At 33.6% G+C, this 13,192-nt stretch overlaps 3 protein-coding genes across 7 annotated transcripts in view; 1 reads left to right on the top strand and 2 right to left on the bottom strand.

Moving 5' to 3' along the window:
* Nucleotides 1–3,455: 3,455 nt before the first annotated feature.
* On the bottom strand, nt 3,456–5,292 carry CSN5 (COP9 signalosome subunit 5). Its single transcript, XM_077436484.1, has 7 exons — nt 5,204–5,292; nt 4,847–5,000; nt 4,673–4,776; nt 4,414–4,544; nt 4,146–4,340; nt 3,804–4,071; nt 3,456–3,733 (listed from the first exon to the last, which is right to left on the bottom strand). The coding sequence occupies exons 1-7, from the start codon at nt 5,205–5,207 to the stop codon at nt 3,543–3,545; spliced, it is 1,047 nt and encodes a 348-aa protein (XP_077292610.1). The 5' UTR covers nt 5,208–5,292; the 3' UTR covers nt 3,456–3,542.
* Nucleotides 5,293–6,938: 1,646 nt separating this feature from the next.
* Xbp1 (X box binding protein 1) lies at nt 6,939–8,539 on the top strand. Its single transcript, XM_077436485.1, has 3 exons — nt 6,939–7,370; nt 7,870–8,301; nt 8,399–8,539. The coding sequence occupies exons 1-3, from the start codon at nt 7,201–7,203 to the stop codon at nt 8,478–8,480; spliced, it is 684 nt and encodes a 227-aa protein (XP_077292611.1). The 5' UTR covers nt 6,939–7,200; the 3' UTR covers nt 8,481–8,539.
* A 746-nt stretch (nt 8,540–9,285) lies between these two features.
* The window catches only part of LOC143916174 (paxillin-like), a 108,803-nt gene continuing 104,896 nt past the window's right edge, over nt 9,286–13,192 (bottom strand). For all 5 annotated transcript variants that reach the window (XM_077437132.1, XM_077437128.1, XM_077437126.1 and 2 more), the window contains one exon: nt 9,286–10,210. In XM_077437132.1, the coding sequence (XP_077293258.1) occupies nt 9,944–10,210 (267 nt within the window). In that variant the 3' untranslated portion in view covers nt 9,286–9,943. The remainder of the gene's footprint in view (nt 10,211–13,192) is intronic.

The raw sequence follows: 13,192 nt of genomic DNA on the forward strand, positions 1-13,192 counted from the left end.
CCACATCACTCGTATTGAAAGTTTACTGTTATGTATAGATTTATTTTTTGAATTAGAGAGTTTTATGTGTGTACGCGTCTCATCTCGGCCACTACTATCGGCAAAATTTGCTTTGTCTAATTTTGAAATTGAGTTTTACACGATGAGAGATTTGTCGAGATGTGATTAACTATTCTTTTTCATAATAGCAATACGTTGGATGTGTAGCTATTATTTTGTATCATATAAATATATATATATATATATATATATTGGAAAAGTATTATTGCCGGATTTGTCGCAACTCTTGAATAGTACACCCTTTTCGTTGTGTTTTTGAGATTAGAGCAAATGTTAGTCGATTTTTTACAACAAAATTAATTTTATTCCCTTTGTCACCGTGAATCGATCGCTTTATAACTGTACGAATTGTGAACTTGAGACGTGTGGCCCGCGATGAACGTTCTAAAAATTGAATCAGCGCGATCATCGACGCGGCCCCGTTATCAGTCTACGATTTGCTTTTTTATATAGTAATGTTTTCCATGTATACTGGAGAAAAAAAAAAAAAGTATTTTTAAAAATACATAATATACATACATATTAAATATGAATAAAAAGGGGTATTTGTGTAGCTAAATAGACTCTTCTAGGAATGCATTTGTTTAAACAATTATTATAAAATGTAATCTTAACCATTTTTATTCAATTGTATAAATATAATTTTTGTATTTTTATGTATTTATTACACGGTAATTGAACAGTTGAGTGTGTCAACGGTGTGGCCGATTTTTTTGGCAAAATTTCGGATGGAAATTAATGTTTTGTATGCAAATTGATTTTACTGTAATATTTCTATACTCAAATATGTGATAGAACACCTGGTACATTCCATTTATCTCTTCTTTTTTTTATATAAATTCTACTCGATTCATCGCCGTTTTTTATTTCTCGGATGACCTACTTGTAAATTTTAATTATTATATAGCATAAAGAACTGCCATTGAATGCGTAGTCATTCACGGCAAACGAAAGGCTGAGCTTTTCATACTGATCTAAGCTTGTAAAATATGTTAAAAAACGTTTTAAAGGCTTCAAATATACATATATAGATAATTCTTTACAATTGTTATACTGTATACTTGGGCAGAAAGAATCGATGATAATAATAATAAATTGTAAATTCTCAGATGTAAATTTTAAATTATGTGTAAAGGAATCATTTTTGTTTCGTCGTAGAGGACTAAATCAGGCTTACGCTAGTGTAATATTATATAAAAATATTTTTTTATTTTTTCTAAAACAGTGCACAGTAATAATATACGTATATAGTGTTTTATCTTATTGGTTTTTTTTTTTACTTAATTTGTGCTTTATAATGCAATTAACTAGTTAGTACGTATTTATATCGTCATTTTTAATTGTATACAATTTTATAACACCTTTTTGTGTATCACTTTTTTTTTTTCGCTTTATGTTACTGTTAAATGGTAAAAAAATGATTATTTCAAATTTTTAACATACTTAGTTGGGTGCTTTTTATTAAACTTAAAGATAATAAAAATTTGTTGTTATAATGTATTGCAAAGTATTTAAAAAAATGTTAACATCTTAGATTTCTCGTAGTGCGGAACGATCTGAGATAATTCGATGGTGTAATTATTGAAAGTGTTTCATACATCTATTCTTTTCATTATTATTAACAATTTATTTTATTTCTTTAATTACACCGTTTCATATATTATCAATATGGACGACTCTATATACATAAATGTACTTCGTCTTTTTACTTCATGGATTTATTAGTTTGTTTTTTTTGTGAACGAGCGTCAGTATTTTTGCATGTGCGTGTGCGTCTTGAATGTTTGAATATATGAATTATAATCTTTGAAAATGCACTGACCATCCATTATTTATAATTTTTGCGAGTGCGATGATGGCTCGGTATAAAAAATTTAGATTAAAAATAAATTTTAAACTAACTTTCATGTAATATTTAATAGAGAACATGAACATAAGATAAATGCTTTAAGTCATTATTTTATTTAAAAAATAAACATGCATCAGAAAATTTAAAACATCTTTACCATTCCTAGCACGAGTTCACATCCTGTCCAGGCCTGGCCCGAGGGTATAAGGCGCCCCTAGGCAGATTGGTTTCAGCACCCCCCTTAAATTTTTTAACAAATTTCATGAAAGTTCTTGAAATTTGACGTTGAAGATATAATAGACGAAGACAAAAAAAAATTATTTTAAAATAGGCACGTTTTATGTATAAATATGGCAAAGTATGAAAACGATCGGATAAGAGATATAAAAAAGTCCTCTTAATTGTAATAGTAAGTGAAACGTAAAGGAGGTTTGTAATAAAATATGGATAACTTTGAATAAATTCGGTAACGAAGACATTAACTTATATTCAACGATGAATTGAAGAATTTTATAGTGACATTTATTTTTTTTCTAATATGATTGGTTAATCTTTGAAGGACGGAGCGTCGAGATTGAACGAGTGTCCCGAACCGGGCTCGAGTAAGACCCCAGTATTTTTTAATCAAAATACAGCTTTTCTCAATACAAATGGGTTCCATATATATCTTATTAATCATTTTATACATCAACATAAAAAAGTTTTAGTCCTATAGCATGTTTTTGACTATTTTTGTGTTAAAAAATAACGACATGTATCAACATGCAAACGCATATAGGTAAGGCCAACAGGCGACTGCATGGCTCAATAGTCACGCGCCAAAAGCGACGAAAACAATAGCTTACGAAAATATAGCTGTCTCTTTCTCTCGCATTGATTCATCGATCAACAAGAATATGCAAGTGAACAGTCAAAAACATGACTTGTCGCTACCGCCTATAAATCATACTTTGGAACGTAGAAATGTATAAATGTATTTCTTTACGATGTACCACTTTTCTAAATCATATAAAATCTATTAAAATAAATTTCTTGTAGTTCATTCTAGGAATACAATAAATATAGTGTGTATAGCTTTGAAAACCACAGTTCTTACAAAATCGTAGAAATTGGGGCACTTGCATATCCCACTTCGGTGAGGGAGGGTTAAGATATTTAATTTCGTGAAGCAAATTCATCCCTGATATATATACATATGTTTCAGCGGTATTTTATATAAAATACAATTCCAAATTACCATTTGTACCGATGACAGTTTGCTGTTTTACAAATTTTATTCGTGAATCGTTGTTATTTGACAGTCAACTTCCTCGTAAATTATAATATTTTACAATCAGTATTGTAACTTCAAGTAGAATAATGAAGTTGAATATAGAATGTTTTATAAGTTCAAGGAGCCAAATTTTTTTTTTCAATTTAATAATCAAAAAAAGAAAAATGGGGGCGCCTCGCAGCGCCCTAGGCTAGTCTTCTGCACCTTTGAGCCAGCCCTGATCCTGTCAACTTTCCTTGTAGTCAGTTTTACGAGTGGGATAATTCAAAGATAACATTGCATTGCATTACGTTTAATATATCACAAATTATAATTATATTTTAATATCCGAAAAGTTACAAAACATGAAAAAAAATTGTATTATTCGACCATCGCATTATCGACTGGTTTTCCAGACACGCTGTTGAAAAGTCTATCTTTAATCATTTGAGCCATCAATCCGTGAATCACTTCAATAGTAGTTTTGCAAGAGTCTTTGGTGGCTTTCATGAGTTTATCTTCGGTCCTCTTTTCATGAGGATCGGTACCGCCGACGATGAATCCTCCACGTCCTAAAAATCAAACACTTTATATAAAATATTCACACAAACCTTACAATAATAATTGAATTTGAAAACATACCTAACGCTACTTCAGATTGCTCTAATTTATCAGACAAATCAAATATCTGCCCAGTCGTATAGTCGGCGTTTGTAAGCAAACTTGAGCTGCTCAAAGTATTCACCCAATACTTGTTCCATAGAGAATCTAACAACTTACGATCTAGCGAAGACTTAAAGTACGACACTTCCAAAGAGTAGTATTGCTTGCAGTGTACTCCGAAATCTTCGATTTTATTCAATGGAATCGTTTGATATTCAGACGGCTCTTCGTTAGCTGGTTTATAACCCTGTCATATTATAATATATTAGTAAAGAGTTTGATACGATAGTTTTTCTCAAATAAAAGTATATAATATATCACCTTGGGATATGTCCTGAAAGCTCCGAGACATACTTTACCAGCTGATATAGTTCTGACGGGATCGATAACAATGGCTACAAACGGTTCCTGGAAGTTTTGATTCAACATCTGTGTCGATACGTCAATTCCTGATAACCAACACCCGTAACCTGGATGACTGTGGTACCATCCGATAGCGTTCTCATGACGGCCGACCTATATTTAATATTGATTTTTAATATAATTCAATTTAAAAAGAGAAACTGAAGAAAATATAATCATTCATTGCCTGTTTGGCCGCTTCAATATAAGCCGTCATATACTCGTAAGCTTGAGCTTGAGCGTTTACTCTAGTTTCAGTTCCTTCGACGGGCAAAGCGAATGAATCCATCACCAACATAGTATTCGCATCGACTTTACCTATGCAAAATATGATCATATATTATAATAATTCTTAAATAAAAAATTTAAAAAAAATATATATATATATATATATATATATATATATATATATATATATATATATATATATATATATATGCAAGTACCAAGTAATAGTCCCATGACTTCCAAAGTTCCACCTGAACGAGCGTGCATGACCATTTTCAATAATGCTAAAGCCGAGATTCTTATGTCTTTAAAAAAGTGTGGGCTGAAAATGTAATATATATTAAAAAATATCGTTAAAAATTATATAGCAGCCATTTAGTATTTGGTATTACTCTTTTTCCCATGGTTTTGCGGCCAGTATATCTTGCTGTTGCTTTCTGTCATAGCGATAGATTTCATCTATTCCAGTCACGGTTTCGATATTATTGGAAAGGGTCCATGATTTTTGGGCTATGCCCGACTGTGAGTCACTGGTGGATGCCATATCTGAAAAAAAATAAAGAAATATTAACTAACCTCAAATTTGTGCAAGTGAAATTGTGATGTAGGTATAAAATTAGCGACGCAAATGTTTTGGAAAATGTTTATATTTCGATTTTAAACGTCGAATAAAATCCAAAAGGGCAGATGTTTTACAATTTCAGATCATTTTAAGCGTGAAATTAATAATATCTTTTGTGAAATTTTACCCATAGAAAGCCTTTTGTTGATTTTGACAGGAGACGGGCAGACGCGATCTGCTAGTACACCGGCCCGCAAATTTGTAAACGTAAACTCAAAATATACGGCCAAGGCTTAAATTAGAATCCAATTTAAAAAATCTGAATTTCAAAGTTTTAAATATAAATATGTAAATAAAATTCAAAATATTTCATTTATGAGTCAATACCTACTTCTATAAACTTTGAAATTAATTATCTCAACTGAAATTATGCTTTTATATTTTTCAATTATATATTGTTAATATAGGGAATCTGATGTGAAAATCATGTGTATCTGGAGAAACGAACCAAAAACACCTTCGTTTTACACGCACGCACTATTGGTCCATAAAAACAAACCTTTCCCTACTCAAATATTTACAAGAAAAACAACACAAACTTACACAAAAAAAAAAAATCAGGCTCGAGATTTAAATAACCACACAACAGACGAATTCCTCAGTTTTATCCAACTACTCTAAAGAAGTTAAGCAAATTCATTTGTACTACGTTATTTTGCTAAATGCTCACACTTATGATTGTCAGAAAATAAAAATACTTCGTGAAAACTTAACCGGGTTTGTATAAGCACCAGAACATAGATATAAAATAATTTTATTCTATTTATTCACCGGAACCTTTCCAGTACACATGAATACGTACATCTTCTTACAATTGATAGAATGATTTCTCCACAATATTGTTTGAAACGAGTGTCATTCATTATCGTCAACAGGAAAACTTGGACTGTTTCAAAAGGTTTTAAATGTAGTGTTACTGTGCTAATAGCTCTGGCCTATTATAATATTTATTTTTGCTTTTATCTGTCAAATTCGAACGTATCGAACAACGTTCATCGGTCGATATATTTTGTGTGTCACATTTGCATTTAAATTAACAATCCGCACACATCCTAATTATGATTTACGAAAGTTATTTTAAAATTTATTCCAGAGAAGACGGAAAAGCCAATGAACAATGTGTTACAGTCAGTGCCAGTTTTAGGGGGGGGGGGGGGGGGGGGGGCTGGGTCGGGCGGTACCCGAGGGCGCCGCTCGATGCGCCAAAAGCGCTTTAAAATTAAAATTAGAACGCCAAAGGCCCTACATTTGTACTCGGCAAATTCTATTCAAACAATCTACTGGAAAAAGCCAATCTTCAAATTAAGCTCACCGCGAGTATTATTAGCAATGAACTTATCAATTTCAAAGCTTTTCATTCATTGTATTAAATTTTATAAAACAGCACGATTTACAAGAATTATATCCAAACATTTGGGTTTCTATGCTTTTGCTGACACTGTCTGAAACTATAACAAGGTCCCAAGGCCGGGAAAAAGGAAGATGGTAATCCAATTTTTTATAATTTTTTTCTAAGGGTGTTTAGGAAAAAATTGCCCGAGGGCGCCATTGGGTGTAAGGCTGGCACTGGTTACAGTTTAAAATTAATTTTTGGTTGCATATATATTGCGGTTCGGTGATTACTGGTCACAAATTACTCGTCACAAAGTCACTGAAATCTATATAACGGAACATCTGGCAGCCGAAAAGTCCATCATACTAACGATAACTATCATAGTAACGAGAACTTGAGTGCCAAATATTGTGTATTCGCGATTTTCATGACAAAAATTGTCTTTGTGACCACCCCAATGTGACGAATAGTCCAATTACCATATATTGCGTGTATGCAGTTCATGCGCGTTAATAGATCTGCTACGAGTGCAATTGACGCAATAGCGCAAGAACCAATAGCAAATCGCCACAACGTGTCAAAAAGCGGTCAGTGTTGCGTCAGCCGTTGTCAGGGTGGGGCGTACCTAAGTTTTCATCCACAACTAGGGAATGCCAGTGTTGTTGAAGCCGCCGTTGACGTCTCGTCGTGGCGAAGCGCGTTCTTAGAGTGGAGTTTGCCCTCACCGGTCCCCACGCTCACCGGCTCCATCTCCAACTCCATCTCCACACCGTTCGCTCGCGGCTTCCAGGATGTCGTTGTCGTTGTCGTCGAAGGTGGTGATCGCGCTCTCGCCGAGGTTCCTGGCGGCCGCCTCGCCCTCCCCCTCCCCCTCCTCGTCTCCCCCCCACTCCCCCTCGTCCCCCGTCTGCCGCAAACGCCGGTTGGACCATCTCACATGGGAGGAAAAACTTCAGCGCAAGTGAGTACCGCTTTTCTATTCTTTTCCTCGTTACTCATGCTGCGTTGGCTCAACGCCGCATGCGATTATGACCCTTATGCTATTCTCATTTAAGACTTCTATTTGCACAACGAAACACTCGCTCGTACGACCTTGTCCCATTATCTACTACTACGTATAAAATCTCTTTATCTACTTATTGATAATGAGCTTTATGGTATTGTTATATAAGGCTCTAATTTGCCTGACAAAACATTCATTCATACAACCGTGTATTATTATAAACATAACAAATTGTATGCCGCTTTTTATACATACATACATACTAATTGTATATGAATTATTTATTAATAATTTCATTATTCATTCAAAATGTTAGGTTATTTAGATCCTGTATTAGTCATCGACCAATTGCGTCATATTGGATTTGTTATTTCGCAGTATTGCATCATTCAAATGTATGCGATCAAAATGCTTTGAATCTTTGTGTGTATAATGGTGTTTATGTTGTTGTTTTCAGAAAACTCAAGAATCGAGTGGCCGCCCAGACGTCGAGAGACCGTAAGAAAGCGAAAATGGACGACATGGAGGATCGCCTCAGTTCCTTGGAAGAGGTGAACGCCAAACTCAGTGAAGATATGAAAGGACTTCGGGAGCTCAATCAGAGATTGATGAGCGAGAACAGTCAGCTGCGCAAACAGCTTTCGTCCGGCCGCGAAGTCGTCAGCACGGTTCCCAGCGGATCTGCCGAATCCCATCCTCTGCCGAAGGAGGGATCCGTGCTGACGGCTCCACGCCCGGAGTCGACAGTTGCTCTCTGCCAACTGACGATGCTCTTCCTTCTCTCCAAGATCTCCTCAAACAAATTGACTCCGATGAATACCTTACCTGCCTTCAAGAACTTGCCGACAACCTACTCAGAGAAACTGATCCAGAAACTCAAGGATCAGATGTAACATTTCACAATCATCTCTACAACCGAATATATAATAAATTTAATAATAGACAAATTTTAATAATATTTTGTTTGTTTTTTTTTTGTTTTCCAGAAATCTAAAGTCGTCGACAGTTCATCAAAAGTGGTGGGGTCCTCATCAGAGCACGTGGAATCCTCTCGAAGTGAAAGTTTAGAAATAAACATTTTAAGAAGTAACACAGACACCATATTAGCGCAACATTCCTATGCACAACCTTGTCTTAGCTCACCTATGATAAATAATGCACCTGAATGCACGCAAATCAAAGTCGAAACAGATTGCACTTCAGATCCTGATATATTCTTCGATGGAGACGACGACTGCGTGACCATCGTCATATCCAGTGAAGACGAATCTATGGAAGAAGACGAAATTACACTGGAAGATACGTTCACCGTGTCCAAACCCGATATCAAAATCGAAGATTACGACAGATTAAACTGTCCTTTGTACGTTGACGGAAATAATCTAGAACTTCTTTCTCCGATGCAGCCTAGTCCCGTTTGTAATTCTCAATCGCCGTGTTTGAGTTATAACGATCCGACTTCGCCAGCTTCGACACTACTTTCAGACTTCGGTTACGAGTCTGTGGAATCCCCTCTCAGCGATATGAACGATTTCCAAGATCTTTGGAATGAAAGTATCAATGAATTATTTCCATCATTAGTATAAAATTTTATTTTTAAGCTTTATTTATAAGAATGATTTTACATATAATTAAATGATTTAAATATATATAATATATTGATTGTACAGGTTGTAATGCATTTCCAGTGAATTTTATTTTATTTTTAATTATACGAAATGAATTTTTTTATACTGTTTCCATTTAAGTGTATTATTTATTATCTATAAGAGCTTTATAAGTGTGTAATTTATGTGTGAATAAAGTGTCTATGAAGTGTTATGAATGATTCGATTTTTATTTCAAACTCATACCGGTCCTGATTGAAATAACATTTCTTTTTATATATATATATATAACATAGGTTTATTTAACAATTTATATAATTTTTGAGGTATTGTATACATATACATATATATAAATTCATTTTTACATACATATATATACATATACACGTAAATGTAAAGACTTATATTATGTCAATTGGATTATTAATTTACAAATAACAAAGCAATGCACCAGTGACATTTGGCACACGATTATAATTATTAAAAAAAATATATACGAAATCACTCGTCATTACAGTTCTTGCTTCTGTAGAATTTAAACGGCCACTTGACATACTATTCATATATTCGCTTCAATACCGTTTTACATATACATATATTTCTGATCTATCATATTTATAGAAAAATTGCATTACATTTAATTGACCTGCCGACGAACACAATTTGTACTATCTGTCGTTTTTGAATCGAATATTTTCTGCAAAATTTAATTACAATACACATGTACTTCTCAAGCTACTTTATATTTATTTGAAAATTCAAAATTTACTCTCGTAGAGACTGGACAAAAAACAAAACGAAAGATGTTAAATAAATAAATATTATTAATATTAAAATGTCACGTGTTATTTATTATATTCGTACATCGTCATCCATCCGTCGAGGATTATTAATTAATTCGAATATTAGAGCGGAATTCTTGTCTTATCCGAAGAGTTTCTCGAAGCAGCCGTGGCAGTAGGGCTTGTCGTTTTGCTCCTTGAACGTGCCTTTGTTCAGCTGCTTCAGGCAGAAGGCGCAGACGAAGTGCTCGGGATGGAACTTTCTGAACATGGCCGTGATGCAACGACCGGCTATCGGCTTGTGGCAGCCGGCGCATAGAGATCCTCTCTTAGCGTGGTAATGGGTCTCGCAGTACGGAAGACCCTCGTGGTCGAAGAAGGATCCTGCGTGGAACGGCGTCCTGCAATCCTGAAAGCGAAGAAGGTAGCGTTAATACTATGAAGGTTCAATCCTGCTAACATGAAAAACGAGACTAAGTACGGTAAAATTCATTTAAGTAGAACTTATGTATATGTTTCTAACAATCAATCGTCATACATATTTGAACGCTGAATCAAGATAGTTCAAATTTAAAATTCTGATGCAAATAAATTAAGTACATGTAAACACTAGTCGTTGGCCATATTAGGATCGTTAGCCAAGTGGATTTTGAAGTAAAACAAATAAATAAAAACCCTGTGACATAACCGAGTGCCTTTGATGGTGTTCCTGTTTACTACCAATTGATAGTGATAAGTATAATGTATTATTTTATCTAAATCATTTACAGTCATTGCTGCATTCGTCTCTGTTTTGTGTAACTCTCATCCATCTCACTCCATACATTTTCCTGATTTCGTCTACCCATCTTCCCTGCGGTCTTCCTTTTATCCTTTTGCATTCTCTCGGGTACCATTCTAGCACTTCTTTTGTCCACTTTTCGTCCGATCATCTAGCCACGTGGGCCGCCCATTGACATTTATATCTCTTCACTCTCCACTATATCTACTACCCTTGTCATACTTCCCACCCCCCGTATCTCGTTTCCTATCTGTCCTCGTTATACTGAGCATATACTACACTACATATGTTATAATAAATATGAAATTTTAATTGCCATTGGTGAACAACGTAATATGGTTTAAAACAATTAAAAAAACCCAAATTAAAATAAGTATTAATGAAATTTAATTTAAATTGGCTGCTCATTTGAAGATGTTGGAGTCCTAAAGTACACTTGAAATATTATACATACAGTATGAAATATTATAAAAATAGATTATTAAATGTTGCAGAAATCATATTGAAATATACAGGATGCTTTTAAAATTGCACATTTATCCTTTTGCCGTCTAATATAAATATATACATATATGTATATGTACAATTCTTTAAATAGCATCTACAATAAAATTCATAATCACAATTTGAATATTACCTGAAATTGATATTATATACGCGTATATGACATGAACTTATCAATACAAATGAACTATTTCCTGTTATTATTAACGTAATCTGGGGTTTTCCCAAGGCAATTAATCAATTTATCTTTATAAGAAGTCGTCTCAAATTAACAACGTATTTACCATTTAAAATGGTATAACGTGAAAACATGAGAGGATTTCTAGACTTAATAGAATTCGTGCGTCCAAAATAGACACCCCGGATTAGGCTAACGGGACCCGTAAATGTGCAGATAATGGACACGCTAACAGATCACAGAGGGTGTGCTGTGCAACTTGTCCTTTAAATGGTACTTTATAAGGTACACACGGAAGATCAGATGTTCTGGAGTGAGCGGTGGTCCCGTGTGGACCTTGAATAAATGCTGTGAAGCAACTTTGACCTTTTATTTGGATCCTGAACCCACCCCTACGCAATAATAGTAAACAATCATCGAATATAAAAGTGGATATACTATAGAATAAGAATAAAAATTGACAAAAAGAACACAGAAGAATGTTTTGATAAATGAATCGTTCATTGCTTGAAGTCGTTGTATTAAAGAAACAAATAGCCAACAAGTTAATAAACTTTTGATGAATTGAAGATGTTTAATATCACAAATTGCATTATAGATGCATATTGTAATTTTCATTAAATAAATGCTTATGTTAAGCACCGAGAGGTTGTTGGGTTCAGACTTAAATAATTGTGACTCCAAGTTGATCGTTTCCTATTAGAGTTTGCCAATTTATCTGATTTCATTTGTTGAAACGGTTCTTCCATCAAATTGGCAAAAACCATCCCACCCACTGTGTCACCAATATCTGAATTTGATTTATGTACAATATGTAAAAAATAATGTACAAGTCTAAATCCATAGATGTCTCTATGGATAAATTCATTAATTAATTAATAGTAAATTTCGTGTTTCGCATTTATGTAATAAAAAATGCTGCAATGTTTGTAATTGGCTAGGAAGGCGCATTGGCGTTTACCTGTTAGGCCTTCCTGGTATATATATACATGTAAATAAAAAATAAATAAACGATGCAACCTTCGGAAGGTGAAACTTTGCTAAAACAAAGTTTTTTAAAATTGATGCAAAGCCTACAAATGCACTTAAAAATAAAACCCATTGAAATCGAAAATCATTGTCTATAGCCATAATAATGGAAAAGCCATTAAATTGCAACTAGCACTAACTTATGTAGACGGGATAGCGAATTTTGTTTAAACTTCAATATAAATCGAATATCTTAAATAGGTCACACTAATAGGCAATACCTTAATATATGCCAGCGTCTATAATATTTTCTATTTCTTAAATTGCACGACTTCAATATAATCAACGCGTATTTCCACGCCAGCAATTTAAACCTAGCGTAACATTCATCGAGTCATTGTAATGGTGTAATCAATTTCACGGATCATTCACACATTCTAGCAACATTTTTCACACAATATAGACGTATAAGTTTAATTATAAAGACACCTAATTTTAGTTTGACATAATTCCAAATGAGTTCCACTACGGGAATTGGCAGACAGCCACACAAGAGGAAGACGGTAAATATTTTGAGAGACGAGACGGAAAAATCAAAAATCTATAATGAAAAAAATTACAATTCGAAAACCTTTAAATAACTGCAAGACTAACACGCTCATTCAAAGTTTCCAATTTCGAGTAAATAATATGATATATATCGAACATGCAGAATGTCCGATACAATGATAATGGGAACAATGCTAATTTTAACGGAATGAATGGACTTTTGAAAATATACACATATTTTATTAATATGTATATTTATTTATATATATTTTTTAAGTTTTTTTTTCATAATAATAAAAATGCATCAAGACCTAAATATAATTTAACTTTAATGCAACAACGCTTTCATTCAAAATAAAATTTCAATTGAATAAATATATTTTTATTCATACTAAATATATAACCGTATA

This window comes from Arctopsyche grandis, chromosome 8, assembly GCF_051622035.1.
Source record: "Arctopsyche grandis isolate Sample6627 chromosome 8, ASM5162203v2, whole genome shotgun sequence".
Taxonomy (NCBI): Eukaryota; Metazoa; Arthropoda; class Insecta; order Trichoptera; family Hydropsychidae; genus Arctopsyche; species Arctopsyche grandis.

What these genes read in the sequence shown, in the direction of transcription:
- CSN5 (XM_077436484.1), bottom strand. An exon ending in CTTTCAGGACATATCCCAAG is followed by an intron (nt 4,072 to 4,145) that starts GTGATATATTAT and finishes ATAATATGACAG; the next exon opens with GGTTATAAACCAGCTAACGA. An exon ending in GCAATCTGAAGTAGCGTTAG is followed by an intron (nt 3,734 to 3,803) that starts GTATGTTTTCAA and finishes TTTGATTTTTAG; the next exon opens with GACGTGGAGGATTCATCGTC.
- Xbp1 (XM_077436485.1), top strand. Translation starts at nt 7,201, where the DNA reads ATGTCGTTGTCGTTGTCGTCGAAGGTGGTGATCGCGCTCTCGCCGAGG. An exon ending in GAGGAAAAACTTCAGCGCAA is followed by an intron (nt 7,371 to 7,869) that starts GTGAGTACCGCT and finishes TGTTGTTTTCAG; the next exon opens with AAAACTCAAGAATCGAGTGG. An exon ending in CAGAAACTCAAGGATCAGAT is followed by an intron (nt 8,302 to 8,398) that starts GTAACATTTCAC and finishes TTTGTTTTCCAG; the next exon opens with AAATCTAAAGTCGTCGACAG.